Source organism: Thermothelomyces thermophilus, chromosome 6 (genome assembly GCF_000226095.1).
Source record: "Thermothelomyces thermophilus ATCC 42464 chromosome 6, complete sequence".
Lineage (NCBI taxonomy): Eukaryota > Fungi > Ascomycota > Sordariomycetes > Sordariales > Chaetomiaceae > Thermothelomyces > Thermothelomyces thermophilus.
The window spans coordinates 3,186,879-3,204,175 of NC_016477.1; the positions used below are offsets into that span (position 1 = coordinate 3,186,879).

At 57.0% G+C, this 17,297-nt stretch overlaps 7 protein-coding genes across 7 annotated transcripts; 4 read left to right on the top strand and 3 right to left on the bottom strand.

Annotated features, from left to right (window-relative positions):
* The first annotated feature begins 1,137 nt into the window (after positions 1 to 1,137).
* On the top strand, positions 1,138 to 3,015 carry MYCTH_2310893 (uncharacterized protein). Its single transcript, XM_003666267.1, has 4 exons — positions 1,138 to 2,317; positions 2,378 to 2,443; positions 2,498 to 2,603; positions 2,659 to 3,015. Exons 1-4 carry the CDS (start codon positions 1,578 to 1,580, stop codon positions 2,695 to 2,697), a joined length of 951 nt encoding a protein of 316 aa, XP_003666315.1. The 5' UTR covers positions 1,138 to 1,577; the 3' UTR covers positions 2,698 to 3,015.
* Positions 3,016 to 3,668: 653 nt separating this feature from the next.
* MYCTH_110022 (Aldo/keto reductase-like protein) lies at positions 3,669 to 5,250 on the top strand. The gene is made up of 5 exons (XM_003666268.1): positions 3,669 to 3,904; positions 3,980 to 4,276; positions 4,379 to 4,512; positions 4,604 to 4,850; positions 4,982 to 5,250. The coding sequence occupies exons 1-5, from the start codon at positions 3,847 to 3,849 to the stop codon at positions 5,176 to 5,178; spliced, it is 933 nt and encodes a 310-aa protein (XP_003666316.1). The 5' UTR covers positions 3,669 to 3,846; the 3' UTR covers positions 5,179 to 5,250.
* Positions 4,979 to 6,830, bottom strand: MYCTH_2310900 (uncharacterized protein). Its single transcript, XM_003666269.1, has 4 exons — positions 6,655 to 6,830; positions 6,213 to 6,583; positions 5,742 to 6,150; positions 4,979 to 5,671 (listed from the first exon to the last, which is right to left on the bottom strand). Exons 1-4 carry the CDS (start codon positions 6,706 to 6,708, stop codon positions 5,375 to 5,377), a joined length of 1,131 nt encoding a protein of 376 aa, XP_003666317.1. The 5' UTR covers positions 6,709 to 6,830; the 3' UTR covers positions 4,979 to 5,374.
* Positions 6,831 to 7,566: 736 nt separating this feature from the next.
* On the top strand, positions 7,567 to 8,657 carry MYCTH_2310901 (uncharacterized protein). The gene is made up of 2 exons (XM_003666270.1): positions 7,567 to 7,857; positions 7,931 to 8,657. Exons 1-2 carry the CDS (start codon positions 7,723 to 7,725, stop codon positions 8,291 to 8,293), a joined length of 498 nt encoding a protein of 165 aa, XP_003666318.1. The 5' UTR covers positions 7,567 to 7,722; the 3' UTR covers positions 8,294 to 8,657.
* On the bottom strand, positions 8,658 to 11,144 carry MYCTH_2310905 (uncharacterized protein). Its single transcript, XM_003666271.1, has 8 exons — positions 11,102 to 11,144; positions 10,706 to 11,040; positions 10,475 to 10,549; positions 10,130 to 10,344; positions 9,750 to 10,007; positions 9,376 to 9,669; positions 9,165 to 9,297; positions 8,658 to 9,108 (listed from the first exon to the last, which is right to left on the bottom strand). Exons 2-8 carry the CDS (start codon positions 10,853 to 10,855, stop codon positions 8,941 to 8,943), a joined length of 1,293 nt encoding a protein of 430 aa, XP_003666319.1. The 5' UTR covers positions 10,856 to 11,040; positions 11,102 to 11,144; the 3' UTR covers positions 8,658 to 8,940.
* Positions 11,145 to 12,019: 875 nt separating this feature from the next.
* Positions 12,020 to 13,339, bottom strand: MYCTH_2310909 (uncharacterized protein). Its single transcript, XM_003666272.1, has 2 exons — positions 12,778 to 13,339; positions 12,020 to 12,708 (listed from the first exon to the last, which is right to left on the bottom strand). The coding sequence occupies exons 1-2, from the start codon at positions 13,065 to 13,067 to the stop codon at positions 12,465 to 12,467; spliced, it is 534 nt and encodes a 177-aa protein (XP_003666320.1). The 5' UTR covers positions 13,068 to 13,339; the 3' UTR covers positions 12,020 to 12,464.
* Positions 13,340 to 13,891: 552 nt separating this feature from the next.
* MYCTH_2069205 (uncharacterized protein) lies at positions 13,892 to 17,236 on the top strand (the record flags this gene model as incomplete). The annotated part of the gene is made up of 1 exon (XM_003666273.1): positions 13,892 to 17,236. The coding sequence occupies one exon, from the start codon at positions 13,892 to 13,894 to the stop codon at positions 17,234 to 17,236; it is 3,345 nt and encodes a 1,114-aa protein (XP_003666321.1).
* Positions 17,237 to 17,297: the final 61 nt, after the last annotated feature.

Below are 17,297 nucleotides of genomic sequence, written 5' to 3' on the forward strand. Positions count from 1 at the left end.
CGTGGGCGGCAAAAGACGACGGGTGTACGCAGAGCGCGAGCAGGAGACTGTTAGCTAATTCCGGTTGGCCAGAGGATCGGGCCGCGGCGGGGTGGTTCGTGGAGGGCAAGGACAAGTCGGTCCCGGGAGTACGCAGTATTCGAGGCCGTTTCGAAGGGGGAACGAGACCAGCGGGTTGCCGTCAAAGCCGACTCCACTGGTTTCCGAGTTGGAGCCGCCTGGCCCTGCAGAAGGAGTTGGGTGTTCACTTGAGGACCGGGGGGCCAGGACCGTGGCCGCGAGCCCGTGGCGCAATGCCAAGATGATCTGCAGCCAAAAAAGAGTTAAGTGTACGGAGTAGTTAGTGGCCAGATAGAAGGTGGTCCATCTTGTTAGAATACGAATAGTTACCCCGGACTCCGTACTGTTCCAGTTGTGTTTTGTGAAAGCAGCTTCAAAGAATGTCGACAGGTATGCTACGCTAAAGTGGACGGGAATGAACGCTCTTAACAATAGCAGGTCCTGTCCTGTCTGGTATTCGTTGGTGACGCAATTCAGATCTTGCAGTCGACAGGGTGTTGGTTAATTAACAACCAAGTAACATTGGGATGGAGTGTCTCGGCAATCCGCCGATTGCAGCCTGCCAGGATCCACGAAACGCAACGGCGGGGACGCAACCCTTGATGAGCTTAAAAACTACACGAAACACTCCCTCGACAAAGGGTCCTCATCCCGGGACCTTCTAAGCATGCGAACTGTGCGCATGTGCCCATCGAAGCATAGATCTCTTGTCATTTGATCAAGACCGACCATGTCTGAAGACGTAAGCACTTGTACGGACTCGGGGTTGTCCCCTTCTCGGTCTCACTCTCCTGCGCTTGCTGCCGGTGCTCTTGAGGAAACGAAGAGCGAAAAACAAAGTGCACACATGACGTAAGGCAAGGCCATGGTCGCCTTATATAGTACAGTACACTACGATACTTCTGCGTAGACCATCATTGTCCCATGTGGTGGGTACAATCGCGCCAAGTGGCTTTCCAAGCTAGTCGAGTGGAACTCTTCTCGCTCTTCTGTTGAGCAAGCTTATTGCTCCATAATCTACACTAAACAAATGGACTTATGTACATACGAAGGAGGCTCGCACCCGCTAGCGTAGTTTAGGAGGGTCGTTTCGAGATTGGTGTTTCTTCGATTCCACAGTGAGGGAGCACAGTTCCCGTGCGAAACACGCACTGACTGCGGCGAGACCAAGTTTGGTGAAAGCGACCCGGTCCGAGCGCCGCCGCGCGAAACACCGTGGCATTCCCTCGATCCAAGAACAACCTGAGAAGGCAAGGTTTCGCCAAAACTACTTCTTTGGAACCTTCATCTCGCTCGCCTCCAATTACGCTCGGCAGATACCAGAAAACACGCCGTGTCTGTAATTGCTTTATCGGCGGGTGCACAGCCCCTTCGCGACCGACAGAACCATTTGCCGGGTCCCGACCCCTGGATCGCATAGTGAATCAGCAAATCACCACCACTGACTGACCCGCCAACCGTCGCACCGAGAACGTCCAGCGCCCAACCGTCGCACCACGAGCACCGTCGGCGCCGCCATGGCCGTTGCGATCAACGACCGAACGGCGGAATTCCGTCACATCGTCTCTGCCGCTCAGCGGAAACAGGCGGCCAAGCCTGGCTCGAAGCGACTGCTCAGCGATGCGCAGAAGAGCGCGGCCGCTGGGGGCGCGCCACCGCGGCGGTCCGAATTTGCGCGGCACGCGGCAGAGATCGGTAGGGGAATCTCGGCGACGATGGGGAAACTCGAAAAACTAGCACAACTTGCCAAGAAGCGATCACTCTTTGACGACAACCCGGTGGAGGTGAACGAGTTGACCTTCATCATCAAACAAGACCTCTCTCGCCTAAACGAAGAAATCCGCAACCTGCAAGCTCTGTCGAAGCGCCTGCATCCTAAACCAGATCAAGAGGGGGAAAACAACAAGAACATCTTGCTCTTGCTGCAGGGGAAGTTGGGGGATGTCAGCGCAAACTTCAAAGACGTGTTGGAGATCCGAACCAAAAACATTCAGGCTTCAAGATCACGGACCGAGGCGTTTGTGTCGACGGTGGGGCAGCACGCCCACGCATCCATACCACCCTCGGCATCCCCTCTCTATAGCACCCCGGCGAGGGGGACGCCGTCTCCCGGCGCCGACCTTATCTCGCTCAATCCGATGGGAGGAGACCAGCAGCTGCAGCTGCAAATGATGGAGGAAGGGCAGAACTCGTACATCCAACAGCGCGGGCAGGCCATTGAGGCGATCGAAGCGACCATCAACGAACTCGGATCAATGTAAGCACGGACGGTCGGGTCAAGGCAAATGTCAGGTCGGGAGCTAACCGAGTCGTGCAGCTTTGGGCAGCTCGCCAGCATGGTTAGCGAACAATCCGAGATGATCCAACGCATCGATGCAAACACGTAGGTTCCTCCGTCCGTCGAGGCCATGTTTGCGTTTGCTGACCTCCCACGCAGAGAAGAGGTTGTCGACAACGTCGAAGGAGCGCAACGAGAGCTGCTCAAATACTGGTCCCGCGTCTCGGGGAACCGCTGGCTCATAGCCAAGATGTTTGGTGTCCTTGTAAGTGAACCCAATGCTGGTTCTGGTGAGCAATCATGCTGACTCCCTGTACCAGATGGTGTTCTTCCTGCTCTGGGTGTTGATCGCCGGGTAGCCGGGCGCTGCGCCCTTATTCCCATTCTTGTACAGGACCTTCTTCTCTTTCCTTTTTTCCGTGGCGGCGTCAGCAGAGATCACCGCATCTTAAACATTCGTAATAGGGATTCAACGCATTGGTCGGGCGGCTTTCACATTGAGGAGTTGAAGGCTTCTCCTGTATTGACTAGATGGCAATGTAGAGCATTGCTGGGAGTCAGACGGCGGTCGCTGTCATAGATGCGATATCTAGCATTTGAGCACCCTTTTTCCTTGGTTAATGACAAGATCCTCACGAAGTTCAATCCTCGTCAACTTCTTACTCTAGCGGGACGCCTACCACGTGTATCGTACAGATGTTTCGTACGTAATTACAGTTCTGTAACAGTCATGACGATCGAAGAGAGCCCCAGCCCAGCTTTTCAGCTTGTTGACTTCCGACACAAGCGACGGTTTTTCCACCTATCAAATCACCATTCGACGAGTTGTTCGCAAGGGTGGCCACAAAACCCCTGATAGACACCCCACCATCCCCGCCTTCACCCCGACGGAAGAACGGCGAAGGAGGGGCAACTCTGGAAAGATCATTATCCTTGGAACAAGGCCTCCAGAGCATCTTTCAGGGACACAAGCAGCCCCTATTGATGGTTATGTTAATGTGTGTTAGTGAGAGTAACAATGCAAGATAAGGTAGAAAAAAAAGAGATACCGTAGCAGACTTGAAAAAGTTCGCCTGAGAAGCAATCCGTCCAGTGGTCTGGCTATCGTCAACAACGGGCCCAGTTTGGAAGGTCACGGCACCCAAGAGTGCTTCGACAGCGGCACAATATGCACCGAACCTCGTCCCGCCCCCCGCTGCCTTAGTGTCATGATGGCGCCCCATTTAGCCGGCTTCCAGGCCCAAGGTACCCACCTATCCTTCCCGCTTCCTTGATACACTCGTCTCGCGTCTTCGATACTGTTGCTCCCTCGCCTGGCATATCTGTTTGTCTATTATTTTGCTAGGACTCCAGTACGATCGTCGTCGGCTGTCGCAAAGCTGTTTGCACTCCGACCTTTCCCTAGACGAGTTCCCTCTACCCAACGACTACTTGTGCGTCCCTTCCGGTGGAAGAGACAGCCAATCCTACCTAGCACAACCTCCGGTCATTCGTCCCGAACCATAGCCATGGCAAACAAGACCTTCAAGCTCAACACCGGCCAGGACATTCCCGCCATTGGGTTGGGTAAGCACTTCCTGCCTCCCTGTACTCCAGTTCCCCCTCGCCATCGGCAACGGTTAACATCTGACGGACGGACAGGAACATGGCAATCCGAGCCGGGCAAGGTTCGCGAGGCGGTGGTGCACGCGCTAAAGGCCGGGTACCGGCTGATCGATTGCGCGTACTGCTACGGCAACGAGCAGGAGGTCGGGCAGGGTCTGGCCGAGGCGTTCGCGGCGGGCATCGTCAAGCGCGAGGAGGTCTTTGTGGTGACCAAGGTGTGGGCGACCTACACGACTCGGTGCGCGCTGGGGTTGCAGAAGAGCCTGGAGAACCTCGGGCTCGAGTATGTGGACTTGTTCCTGGTGCATTGGCCGCTCTTGATGAACCCTGAGGGTGAGCAAGCATCCCATCCCGTCTCCGACCCGGGGGCACATCTCTCTTTCCTGCTCATCTGGAAAAATAACCGTGGCGGTGTGTTGACTCGGCTGGCGGTAGGCAACGACGACCGCTTCCCCAAGCTTCCCAACGGCGAGCGCGACATCATCCGCTCCCACAACCACGTCGACACATGGAAGCAGATGGAGGCCTTGCTGGCGACCGGCAAGACCAAGGCCATCGGCGTGTCCAACGTTCGTTCCTCCCCGCCCCGCTGGCCCCTTCTCCCCGTTTTATTTTATCAGTTTCTAACTTTCTTCCTCACCCCTTTCCCCCCAACGACAGTATAGCAAACGCTACCTCGAGCAACTCCTCCCCCACGCCACCGTCGTCCCCGCCGTCAACCAGATCGAGAACCACCCAGCGCTGCCCCAGCAGGAGATTGTCGATCTCTGCAAGGAAAAGGGCATCCACATCATGGCGTACAGCCCGCTGGGCAGCACGGGCAGCCCGCTCTTCACGGCCGAACCCGTGGTCAAGATCGCCGAGAAGCGCGGTGTCAAGCCGTCGACCGTCCTGTTGAGCTACCACAGTACGTGCCTCCCCGTTCACTATCCTACCATCGCTCCCGTTCCAGAGGGGACGGGAAGAGAAAATACAAGCAAAGAAAAGGGAAAGGTGTTTTTTTTCTTTTGCTGACGCAGTTGTGTTTCGCGTTGATAGTCCCCCGTGGCAGCACCGTCCTGGCCAAATCGGTCACTCGCGAGCGGATCGAGGAGAACCTCAAGCTGATTGACCTGGATGCCGATGATATGAAGTTGCTGAATGACTGGTCGGACAAGCTGACCAGGGAAGGCCAGCTGATGCGGTTCGTGTACCCGCCGTTTGGCGTGGACTTTGGGTTCCCAGACAAGTCATAGACAGGGCTGGGTTCTTGTTATGTGCGAAATCGGGTTGATAGACGAGAAATAGACGTCGTTTTTGTCTGCAATATTCGAGTTTCTTTTTCTTTTTCTTTTTTCTTTATTCTTTTTTTCTCCTTCATCTCATCTCCCCGACAAACCGAGATCTTTGGTGTATGTATCATTCATTTAACACTCTGCGCCTCCTCGCTGCCTACATGTCTACCATCACCTTCAACACCAGATTTCCCTCGTCGTCTGTTACCCTAGCTGCCATTTCAAAGGCCTTGGGGATGCTCTCCATCCCCGAGAACCGCTGGGTGATGAGCTTTGTAAAGTCGGGCAGCCGGGGGTTCTTGCTGGCCAGCAGCTCGATGACCCGCGGATACGTGTTGGCGTACCGGAAGACGCCTACGAGGTCGACCTCGCGCAGGGCCGCGGCCGAGATAGGCAGCGTTTGGATGGGATTGCCCATGCCGATGAGCATGATCCGCCCACCAGGGGCAGTAGCCTGTTCACCGTCAGATCCTCACATCCGGGGTACTTTGTTTTTTCTTTTACTACACGGAAAAAAAACTCACATATATGGAGGCCTGTAGGCACGCCTCAACACCGGTGCACTCGAACGTGGCCGAAACCTCGCCCAAGGCCCCGCCGTTGTGCGTTGTCGACTTGACTGACTCCGCCACCTGCTTTGCGAAGTCCAGCTTTGCCTCGATCGTGTCGGGCCGCTTCATGGGAACAACGACGGCGGCGTCGGCGAAGCCGTTGTCGACGGCGAACTTGACCCGGCCCTCTTGGACGTCGGCAATGACCACCGTGGCCTCGCCGACCGCCTTGCTGAGGGCGGCGCAGAGAAGGCCGACCGTCCCGGCGCCAAAGACCAGGACGGTGGAGCGCGGCGCGAGGCGCGCCCTGTCGGTGGCGTGGAGGGCAACAGCCAGGGGCTCGACGAGAGCCCCGAGTTCCAGAGAGACGCTCGATGGAAGTCTTGTGTGCTCTTGTCAGCGACGCTTATTCCAGGGGTTTATCGGGGGGCGCTGTTGACATACTTGTGACACCACCTCGCCGGGTGTGTTATCTGTTCCTGAAGTGTGCCCTGGGCGTGCGGGTATGCCTTGGCCGAGCTCCTGAACTTCATCTCCCTGCAGATGTTGTACCGGCCCTCGCGGCAGAGCTCGCATTGCTCGCATGGCTGGCCAACCTCCAGGGCGACGTGGTCCCCGACCTTGAGCGAAGACACGCCGGAGCCCACGGCAATGACGATGCCGGCCGATTCGTGGCCTAGGGTAAGGGGCTCCCGCACCAAGATGTCGCCATTGCGGAAGTGGCCAAAGTAGTGCAAATCAGAACCGCAGAGCCCGGTTGTCTTGACGGCAACCTGGACCTCCTCGGCGCCGGGTGGAGGCAGCTCTCGCTCTTCCTGGAAACTGTGTGAGCTTGACTCCATGTAATCTCGACGCGGTCTGGTTGAATGTTTTCTGGTCAACTTACGAGCCGCAAGTCCCGAGCCCCATGAAGGACCGAAGCTTTGACGCGGGAAGCCATTGGTAGAGGGGTGGTAGAAAAAAGGGAGGTGCGAACGAGTTGTAATCAGTTGAGACTGCAACGAGTAAGGAGCAAAGCGCTGGCGATGGGGTTTGGGGATAAATGTTTTCAATCCAACAAAAAGGGCTCGGATAGGCTCTTTGGCAGTCACGATACCTAGTGCACCCAGCAAAGGGGACTCGGATACTGAGATGCCCGTATTATAAGGCTACAAAGGCCCGGCTCCGTCAGTCGGTGCCACTGCTTAGTACAGATTTGTACGAGAATAGGCGTGTACAACATGGACCCAGGAAAGCCGATATCGACCCGAATCCACTTGCCTGTTTGTAAGAAGGGTCTGGGATGGGAGAAGGCCACATGAGCTCTCCACGAGACTCGGACTTGTGACGTGGAACCCGAGGTAGGCAGGTAGGTATGTACATACATACGTTGAGCTGATTTAGTGTACCTGACCCAGGAGACCCCAGGCTAAAGACAACAGCGCCTTGATGCCCCCCGCAGGTGGATGTGCCAAATCTTGGTCTTTTTTCGAGCCCGTAAAATCCATCATAGGCGGGGTTAGCGCCAGCAACTGGAGGTGGCCATCGCGCGAGCTACCTCTCCTCGAACTTGTGCGGGCAAGTGCGTGCGGTGCGGTTGTGGCAATGTGGGACTTTGTTGGCCCACAACCGAGCCCAATAACGTTGCCGGTTTCCGCTGCAGTAGTGTAAACTGTCCCGTACCGGTTACAAAACTGTGACCGTACGGTACCGTATTTGTGGTTCGACATGGTCGACCGCTACATAGTTGAGCAGGCGTTGGGCCAGGAACTGGGTCCAAGATACAAGGGTCCCTGAACATGCAGTCATCCGACTTACACCACCTTTCGCCAACCATGGAGACGGCCCAAAGCGGGTTCTTCTGCATCCAGGGGTTGAACACAACATAAGTTGTTCATATGCGCAGGGTGGCATACCCTTCCTCGAAACGCACTCATTGATAAGGGAAACAGAAAAAAAAACAAATACAGAAACAATGGCGACAAGCAACGTGTCGAGCATGTTCTCGCTCGAAGGCCACACCGCACTTGTCACTGGCGGGACCCGCGGCATTGGCAAGGCCGTCGCCATCGCCCTCGCCGAAGCCGGAGCCGACATTCTTCTCGTTCAGGTAAGCTAGAGTGTCACTTCCAAAGACATCACACATCTTGAAGGCCATGGACGACTGACTCCCCGCGGTCCAGAGAGATGAGACATCCACGGATACGCTCAATGCCGTTCGGGCCCTGGGCCGCAGCGCCACCATCTACACGGCCGACCTGAGCTCGGCCGAGGACGTCTCGAAGCTGGTACCGCGGATCCTCGCCGACGGCCACCAGATCCGCATCCTCGTCAACTGCGCCGGCATCCAGCGGAGACACCCGTGCGAGAAGTTCCCGGACTCCGACTTCAACGAGGTAAGCCCCTACGGCAGCGCACTTCCACTGTCCCGTCCCTTCGTGCTTTTTTTTTTTTTTCACGCGCATGTGGCATCCTCGCTGACGACACAACTTTCCTTCTTCTCTTCCTTCCTCCCCCCCCCGGCGGAAAACAGGTCATCCAAGTGAACCTCAACAGCGTCTTCATCCTCTGCCGCGACGTGGGCGCGCACATGCTGCAGCTCGACCCGTCGCCCGTGACGGGCCGCCGCGGCTCCATCATCAACTTCGCCTCGCTGCTGACCTTCCAGGGCGGCCTGACCGTCCCCGCCTACGCGGCGTCCAAGGGCGCCGTCGGCCAGCTGACCAAGAGTTTTGCCAACGAGTGGACCGCCCGCGGCATCACTGTCAACGCCATCGCGCCCGGGTACATCGAGACCGAGATGAACACCGCGCTGCTCAACGACCCGGATCGGCTGGCTAGCATCAGCGCGAGGATACCGGCCGGAAGGGTGGGTTTTTTTCCCTTTCTTTTGTTTCTTCTAAAATCTGGGCCACCTGTCCGTGTTACGACGATGCTAACGTGACGTTTGTTCCGTAGTGGGGGAGCCCCGAGGACTTCAAGGGCACGGCCGTCTACCTCGCAAGCAAGGCGAGTGCCTATGTGAGCGGCCACGTCCTGGTGGTGGACGGTGGATGGATGGGACGGTGAAACTGATTGCGCCCAACAACGAACTTTCTTTTCCTATGGACGCGGACGGGAAGGAACACTATTAAAAGGTAACAGAGCAGCATGGAAATAGCGACGCGGACAACTAGGTTACCGATTCTCGACTTCAGTCCCTCACCGAGGCCATGACCTCCTCCATCCAGGGGTACACAGATCCATTGGCCAGTGGATAGCCCATGTGCAGCGCGCCGGAGAAGAAGCGAGCCTCCTTGACAGTGCCATACTCGAACAGCATCATTGAGTCTTCGACGGGCATGAGGCCGTCCTGAGTACCCTTGTTGAGAGTTAGCTCAGCCACCAATCCTTTCCTCAGCACGAGGAGAGACTCACATTGACCAGCAGCAGCCTGGTCGACGGTCTCTGGATGATGCCCGTCTCAAGAAGCGAGAACTTTTTCTGGGCCTTGGCCTTGTACTCATCGACAGACTTGAACCCGTGCTTCATAGCCATGGCAGGCGTCAACCTTTGACGAGTCAGCATTCTTCTGCAATCCAAAGACGGGACATTACTCTGGTGGGGGGGGGGGGGGGGTTCACGCAACTCGAAAGGGTACTCGTGCCCGTCCACCTTCTCGAGCCATTCCTTGTCGAAGAAGTAGTGACAGCCGGCTCCCTGCGCAACGCACCCGACCAGCCGATCCCGGTGCGTATGGGCGATGCGGATGGCGTAATATCCGCCGCAGCTCAGGCCCCAGACCATGACACGCTTCATGTCGAACCGTCCGTCGCTGCCCATCCACTCGAGCAGGCTCGTCCACAGCCGGTCGGGCGATTGAGGGTCGGCGCTGTCGGCGGGGCAATCGGCCGTGCCGGGTATCTCAACCACCACGGAGCCCCTGATGCCCACCCGTTCAGTCAGCACAAAGCATTCCCGACAAGCTGTTCATAATATGAATGTGAGAAGACCAGTACTCACCAGCCCCTCTGCAGAAACTCGTCGCACCGCACCGTATTGTCCGGCCGGTACCCGTCCAACCCAGTCATGAGGACCACTACGGGGCATTTTGTTCTTTTCTTCTGCTCCTTCTCCAGCTTCGGTACCCTCACGTAGACCGGAATCTGGGCCTTGTCGTTGCCCTTGGCGTGCTTGTGATCCACCAAAACCTCCTCCACAGGACATTCCCACAGCTGACCGGCCTTCAGATATGTCTCCTTCTGCGCCTGCCACGCCCTCCTGCGTTCCGCCCCGGCATCAGCTACTGCTCGATCTTCTTCTCTGGGGACTCCGGAGGAAGCAGGCCGCAAAGAGAAACAGGGCCGGAAGCAAGGAAACGAAAACGATCATGGGGGACACACCATTTGACAGCGTCGTTCACCTCCGGAAACGCAGTGATGTACGGAAACCGGGCGATGCGGTAGACGGCGCAGGCACGCAGGTACAGGGCCGAAGCCTCCTTTGCGGCGGTGGTGGTACTGGCGGTGGCTTTCTTATCGGCGAGGGACGCGAGACGCTCGGCAGTGGGGAGGAAGGCCTCTGTGTACGACGGGACGCAGGCATCGTTGATGTTTCGCTGTTCGTGATTTGAGAGGAAGAAAGGGGTCAGCTCAGGGCTATGGGAAGGGGAAAAAAAGAAAAAGAGGGCCGGGGGGGGGGGGGGTAAGGACGGGGACGGGAGAGAAGAGGTTGGTCTGATCACCTACCTTGATCAGCTCCTCAAAGATGGGGGCGAAGTCCTCGTACGCGCCGTCGTGGAACGGGTAGACGGACTTGCTGCACTTTCAATTAAAAAGAAGTGGTGAGCATATCGTTGCACTGGCGTCCAGTCTGACGTGGGATGATGCTATGGAAAACGTCTCGTCTGGGCTGCTTATCTCTGCGCCCAGAGACCATCCGTTGGATTTGACGAGCTGTCATGGTACTGAATTACGTACAGGAAGCCGCCACCTGGTTTCCCAAAGCGCCTTGATGCCGTCGTGGTGTGGCATGCGGCGTTCGAACTCCTTTCTGCCCATGATCCAGTGTTCCGGAGTTGTGCCCTCCACGGCTGTCGCCGTGGAACCCTCAGTGGTGTGGGGAGCCATGGTGCGAGAAGGGCTCGATATGATTGAGTTGAGGAGGAGAGAAGAGGTAATCTAAAGTGGAAACAGGCAGCTAGAGGACCTTGTGCTTGCTGGCGATGACCATTCCGGTCTTGCGACTTGAGTGGGATCCCCGTCTTCGTCGGTGGGAGGATGACGGCGGAACAACCCCAAGTTTCTCGCAAGCTCTGAATCACAGTTATCATATGTCTGATATTAAGCCGAAATTCACGGAAAGGAGGAACCTACTCCCACTGCAGGAGCGCAATGCGGACGCGGGTCAGAGCGATGTGAAGGTCCCGATCCATCGTATTGAAAGATGCGTCGGCTCTCTGCATAATTTCGACGGAGCTTGTCGACTTTGATTGCAAACGCGATTGGCCGTTTCTTTTTGTTTTCTATGTACTTCTTCTAAACCTCGGGCCTTGTGGGTTGGGGATATCCGGAGTCCGAGTATGGAACGAAGCCTGAGGTAGCCGAGGGATATGTATGCGGGCAGGTAGGAGATCAGCTGCACGTCTCACGAAACGCGAAGCAACTCAGCAGAAGACGGCGATATTAGATCAGATAGAAGACATAGGGAGATCATGCATATATGACAGGAGAAGCAGATGTCTTGGGCTCGGTGGCATGCGATGGATGACAGATAGTGCACGAGGGGACTGCTCCGGATAGTTAGAGACGGCCGGTCGTTGGCCAGCAGGGTCTCCCAAGGTTGGGCGTGGCTGATCTGATATCTCAGTCTAGTTTCTTGAGCAATCACCCGATCTGGGCTTGGATGAGCAGTCCTGAGGCTTCCCCGCCGGGTTCGTAATTATTCGGCCCTACCGTGTCGGAGGGTCAGTGCAACGTATAGGGACTCCGATGGGGGGTTGCACAGCACCATTACGGAAGGTGGTTGCATGTCGAGGTCTTATGGAAGGAGCTGAGCTGGGTGCATGTGTTCACCTCGGCCAGCCAGTCGGGTCTTAAGAAATCGGCTTTTTTTTGGCTGCATCGGGATTCATTCAGGCCCTTGAAAATCACATGCCGAGGCGGGGGAAATGCGAGGCTGACAGCTTTGCTGCTGAGTGTGTCAGAAGGCCACAAGGGGTCGGCCACTTTACCAGGGGCTATCAGCTTGACACTGCGGGCGGGGTCTCCCGGAGCAATGCAACAAAAAATGGTGTTTATCTTAATTACTTTTTATCTTCTTGTTAATCACTGTGGTCGAGCGCGCCGAAGTCTCGGGTACGCCGGATGATCAGGGCGGAAATGCGTGCATATCAAGGAACCAATGGGAAAAAAAAGCAACGCTGCTCTAGATCTACCTCTGTCCCATCCTAATCACTCACACCTTCCCATCTATAAGTGGAAATAAGCCTCTTCCCTCACGCTTCTGGATCTGGAGGAGTCCCGACGCCGCAGCCTTGAAGATCTCAGCCTCTCCCACAGGGATGGCGTAATGCTGGAGTTCAACCCAGAGAGCTGCAGGTGTGTATACTGCTCCTTGCTGACCGTAGCTAATGTGTTTGCTATCAAAGGTTGCTGTCTTGTTGGATGCTGCCGCAGCCAAGCGACGGAACTGGTCACTCAACGCTGCACTGCACGCCTGCGTCCACCGTTCCAGCTATTAGGCATTGCTGCTCTTGGGACCCTCGTGGTAGTGCGCCATCTCCAGACCGGCTCTCCTGAAGCCACACTTTACGTAGAAGCCTTCGTTGGCCTCGCTGCAGTCCAATATCGTCTTATAGCACCCTGTCTGTTTGGCGATGTAGTCTAGCGCCTGGATGAGTCGCAGCCCCAGCTTCTTGCCTTGCTGGTCCTTGGCGACGGCGATATCCTCGATGTGGCCAACGGATCCGAGATTGTGAATGCTGCCGCGCGAAAGTCGTATTAGTTGTCTGGTGCGAATCTGACGGAGCGTTGGCAGGAGAGATCCTTACAACTTGCGCTCCGCCAGGAGCGCACCGGTACCGACGATCCTCGGCGGATTGGAGGTGGTGTCCTCAATGACGAGAATGAAGTAGCTGCCATCTTGCCTCGCAATCCAGTCGTACCGCTCCTCCCAGGCCTCCCTCGAGATGTCACCCACCGTCGTCAGCACCCGCAGGCAGTCCAGGAAGCCAGCGTCGAAGTCGTCCCGGCGAAGAGCGCGCAGCTTGTAACCCTCCGGCAGAGCAGCTTGCACCTCGGGAGACAGGTATTTGTCCGAGAAGAGACCTGGGGCGGCCATTGCGATTGGGGATGGAAGGTCGGCGTGCGAAGGCGGGTGGGCAATGTCGCTGGAGGGGGCTCAGATCGCTCGGGCTTGTTGTGCTCGGTCGCTGCTCCTGGGATTGTTTTGAGTTGTGCAGGTGTCGAGCAGTCGGGCGATGTACGAGGCACGAAGTAACTCGGCGTGCCCACTGACTGATCTTGCGAGGGTCAAAAATAACTGTTTCTTTGAATCGGACTCTTTTGCGTAGTGTTTCAATACGAGCGACATGAGCTGGCGCCTTGCCAAGCCACGATACTGAGTAGTGTAGACACCCCAACGGCTGGGGACGACAGCAGAACGCGGCAGGCTCCAGCAGCAAGGGGCCCCTGCCACTAGTGTAGTGTACGGATTACTGTAATCCGTACTCCGTACTGTACGGATTACAGCCTATCATCACATGCCACACCGCTTTCTGCCTTAGGCAATGAGCGGCCAGCGCGATTTGGCGATTCCGGTTGAGAGTGCCACCGGGTCCAGTTTTCAGAACGCATGAATCTGGGTAAATGTTGGGCGGGTCATCCCTGCTACACTACTGGGCCATCGATTGACGTGGGCAGACCACCCCAGATTTTGGCAAGCCAGGTACCCGCCCTATCGTTCACCTCTGTTCCTTGCACTCTCCATCCCAAGGCATGCGTATTTCAGCTCAATCTACTTCCTTTTTTGTCCTTTTATTTGACCCCGCTGACGAATCGCTGCTGCGGTGCGAGTAGCCGCGTTGCGACGAACCGCCTGCTGCGGCCACCCCTCTCCGACGACTAGCGTAGGCGAAAGATGCGGCACCGATCGGAGGTCCGAGAATGATATCGACTAACTGCCGGGCCGCAGTGGATGTTCAAGATGCCTTGGTACCCTCGGGGGCGCTCGTTATCGACCAGGACACCAACAAAACAACCCTAGACCCCGGAAGCACACTCCTCCCCGGCCCGGTTGCCAGCCTGGTCAGTTTCGCTACACGGTCAACATGTCTCGCTGTTCGGATTACCAGCGCCATAGGGGGGAGCGGGTTGGATGCGGCCAGGTTCACGACGCTCTCGACCCTCAAGGTCGGCCGTACCATCCTTGACGGGGTTCTGAGCAGAGCCGGGAAGGACACTGCCCTTGTCCGCGCCGGCGCGGTACAAGCAGACACGGAGACTGGCATAGAAGGTGTCATTGAGAAGATACAGAACAAGGCGGATCTCTTGATCTTCTGGACCGCAACCGGTTTCCAATTTGCCAACACCGCGCTATCCACATTATCCGAGGGATCCCAGTTGTTTCTGTCGACTCTCGACCGCTTCTTTGGCTCTACCGACTCCTCGCGCGCCATGGCCAGCATCATCGCCATGATCCGCCGAGAAATCACCAATCCCCCGTTGGCCGGGCGAGGAGAAACGGTTGGAGTAAGTGACCTCGTCGCAGCACTTTGCACTCTGGCCTTTTTGCAGAGGTCGTGCAGATCTCTCCTGGAGGAGGAAGACCGCAGGTCCCCCGTGGATGAGGTTGTATGGGACATCGTTGTCCTCAACGACGGTGTGCGGGTTGATATCTCTGATAAAAAGCTGCGGCATCGGCTCTCCAGGAGCCTCGGTTCTTCGGAACACCGGGATCCGAGTCTCGACAGTGCGCCGGCGCGACAACTTGAGCGTGATATCGTGCAGTCATTGCCAAACAACGCCAAGGTGTCTATCACCAGAGAACTCGCCGTCTCGGAGACCATCACAGTCGATTTTACTGGTGACGTGCGACAAATCGAGGTTAGGCCTCCTCCCGGCATCGAACTGATCGAGGAGAAGCGCAACAATACCCTGGCACAAGCTGGCAAGGAAAATGCCACCGTGCAATTCGTCTTTCGAAACGCGCGTCGCCATGAACGAAGAGTCTCCTATCAAAAGACAGATGGAGAAATCAGCCACGCCGTGGACTCTGGGAGACAACTTGAACCGCCAGCTTCGCATTACCCCGTCAGCAAAGTTGCGTCTCACCAAAAGTCACACCACGAAGGGGAAAGCATAACCACCGCTGGCCCAAGTGCTTCGCCTACATCATCACATCATATGACGACGCCTCGATTATGTATCGATTTCGACGCCGACAGCTCCGTCCAACAGGAGCCAAGTCACCCAACATACGCCGCGCCTCCATCGCAGTCACGAGGCAGTCAGCCAAGCTTGCTCACTGATAAGAAGCTTCCGGAACTTCCGTTAGTTCCGACGAGGAGGGAAGAGCATAGCTCTGGCCCCAGTTCTGGGGAGACAAGAAAGGGTCCTCGAAATGTGCTCAGAAGATCAACCCCAAGACTCAACAAGAAGGATAACAGTTCTGAGGCTGCGCCGGGCAAAGCTAAGTCTACATTTGTTGCGTCCCTGGCAGCTAAATTATCCGGGAAGTCGGACCGACGACCAGCCAGTATCCATCAGCAGTCATTGTTTTTGGACGGTGAAGGGAGGCATGAGGAGTTTGACCATAGCCTTTCTCGCATCAGTTACCACTCGATCCAGGAAAGCCGGAGGCAATCGACAGTGTCTCTGGGCGCTTCAATTGTCACTACTGACAACTATCAATCCACTTCCATGTACGCTGAGACGGCAGGCAGCCGGGAAGTGTGCGAGCTTGATCCTGATACGGAAGACGAGGGCGGACAGGTTGCCTTGGAAAGGAATCACCGCCGGTCAAAATCCGATACACCAAGCATCCGCACGCTGGCCACGAGCAGGTCGGAGATGTCACTTTTTTCCTGTTACCAGAGTACCGCCCTCACTTTCACTCCGGTCGACAAGTTGAGTGCGCTCAGACAGAGTGGTGTTTTGCCGGGCGTGTTCCCCGAGCGGCATTTGCTCAGCAACGCTGCTCGATACATGCGCTTTGCCTCGGCGTCTTACGGATCCCATTTCCTCAGAGCCCTAGGCATCGGTACTGAGATGCCGAGGTCGGGGATCCTCGACGACACACACCACGAACTGCGGTCCTTTGCTCACCACACCAAATCCGATCCCAACGACATTCTCCTCGCCTCCTTTGTCGACCCAGAAGGCGGTTCCGATGCCACGGGGGCGACCAATACGGGCGTGCCTCTCGTGCACTACATTTCGCTCGACCACGAGTCCAAAGCTGTGGTCCTCGCCTGCCGCGGCACGCTCGGGTTCGAGGACGTCCTGGCCGACATGGCGTGCGAATACGATGAGCTGACCTGGCAGGGCCGCTCGTACAAAGTGCACAAGGGCGTGCACGCCTCGGCCAAGCGCCTCCTCCACGGAGGCGACGGCCGCGTCCTGCGCACGCTCCAGGCCGCCCTCGAAGAGTTCCCCAACTACGGCTTGATCCTCACGGGCCATTCTCTCGGCGCTGCCGTGACCTCCCTCCTAGGCATCATGATCTCGGAGCCGGTTGACGGCGGTAACAGCAGCAGCAGCAGCAACAACAACAACAACAACAATAATAATCGCACCTTTGTCACTGCCACCACCACCACCACCACCTCCTCCTCCTCCTCCTCCTCCTCCTTTTCCTTCTCATCATCATCATCATCATCTTCTTCATCATCATCTTCTTCTTCTGCTTCTCCACGCTACCATCTAGGCATCCCACCGAACCGCCCAATCCAAGTCTACGCCTACGGCCCGCCCGCGACCGTGTGCTCCGCCCTGCGTGACGCCACGCGCGGGCTGATCACGACCATCGTGAACGGCAACGACATCGTCCCGTTCCTCTCGCTCGGGCTCCTCCACGACGTGCAGGGCGCCGCACTGGCGCTCCGGGCGGACGGCGCCGCCCGCGAGGCGAGGCGGAGGATCCTGAAGGCCATCGCCCGCGCTTGCCTCGCCAGAGACGACCACGACGTCCGGAACGAGGGCGACGACGAGTGGGGTTACGAGCTGCTCGGCACTCTGAGGCGGGCGATGCGGAGCGAGAAGCTCGTCCCGCCGGGGGAGGTGTTTGTCGTGGAGGGGACGGTGGCGCTGCTTAGGGCCCCGGAAACGACCGAGGGAGGTAAGGAAGGGCTAGGGCGGCCGGCGAGGAGGATGGTGCTGCGGTATGTAAAAGACGTGGAGAGGAGGTTCGGGGAGATCCGATTCGGGATGGGGCTGTTGACGGACCACAGCCCGGCGAGGTACGAGGCGGCGCTGGATAGGTTGGTGCGCGGTTTGGGAGTGAAGGAGTGATGGGAGGGAGTGAACGAGGGGAGAGTGAACGAGGAGAGAGGGAGAGAGAGGGAGAGTTCGA

Excerpts from the sequence above, each read along its gene's own strand:
- MYCTH_2310905 (XM_003666271.1), bottom strand. The coding sequence starts at position 10,855 with ATGGCTCCCCACACCACTGAGGGTTCCACGGCGACAGCCGTGGAGGGC. Across the intron at positions 10,550-10,705 it reads AAACCAGGTGGCGGCTTCCT|TGCAGCAAGTCCGTCTACCC; the intron begins GTACGTAATTCA and ends TTTAATTGAAAG. Across the intron at positions 9,109-9,164 it reads CCAGGCTGCTGCTGGTCAAT|GGTACTCAGGACGGCCTCAT; the intron begins GTGAGTCTCTCC and ends ACTCTCAACAAG.
- MYCTH_2310901 (XM_003666270.1), top strand. The coding sequence starts at position 7,723 with ATGGCGACAAGCAACGTGTCGAGCATGTTCTCGCTCGAAGGCCACACC. Across the intron at positions 7,858-7,930 it reads CCGACATTCTTCTCGTTCAG|AGAGATGAGACATCCACGGA; the intron begins GTAAGCTAGAGT and ends CCCGCGGTCCAG.
- MYCTH_2310893 (XM_003666267.1), top strand. The coding sequence starts at position 1,578 with ATGGCCGTTGCGATCAACGACCGAACGGCGGAATTCCGTCACATCGTC. Across the intron at positions 2,318-2,377 it reads ATCAACGAACTCGGATCAAT|CTTTGGGCAGCTCGCCAGCA; the intron begins GTAAGCACGGAC and ends CGAGTCGTGCAG. Across the intron at positions 2,444-2,497 it reads CAACGCATCGATGCAAACAC|AGAAGAGGTTGTCGACAACG; the intron begins GTAGGTTCCTCC and ends CCTCCCACGCAG.
- MYCTH_2310909 (XM_003666272.1), bottom strand. The coding sequence starts at position 13,067 with ATGGCCGCCCCAGGTCTCTTCTCGGACAAATACCTGTCTCCCGAGGTG. Across the intron at positions 12,709-12,777 it reads CTCCTGGCGGAGCGCAAGTT|CATTCACAATCTCGGATCCG; the intron begins GTAAGGATCTCT and ends TTCGCGCGGCAG.
- MYCTH_2310900 (XM_003666269.1), bottom strand. The coding sequence starts at position 6,708 with ATGGCTTCCCGCGTCAAAGCTTCGGTCCTTCATGGGGCTCGGGACTTG. Across the intron at positions 6,151-6,212 it reads CCGGCGAGGTGGTGTCACAA|ACTTCCATCGAGCGTCTCTC; the intron begins GTATGTCAACAG and ends AGAGCACACAAG. Across the intron at positions 5,672-5,741 it reads GCCTACAGGCCTCCATATAT|GCTACTGCCCCTGGTGGGCG; the intron begins GTGAGTTTTTTT and ends GACGGTGAACAG.
- MYCTH_110022 (XM_003666268.1), top strand. The coding sequence starts at position 3,847 with ATGGCAAACAAGACCTTCAAGCTCAACACCGGCCAGGACATTCCCGCC. Across the intron at positions 3,905-3,979 it reads CATTCCCGCCATTGGGTTGG|GAACATGGCAATCCGAGCCG; the intron begins GTAAGCACTTCC and ends ACGGACGGACAG. Across the intron at positions 4,851-4,981 it reads CGTCCTGTTGAGCTACCACA|TCCCCCGTGGCAGCACCGTC; the intron begins GTACGTGCCTCC and ends TCGCGTTGATAG.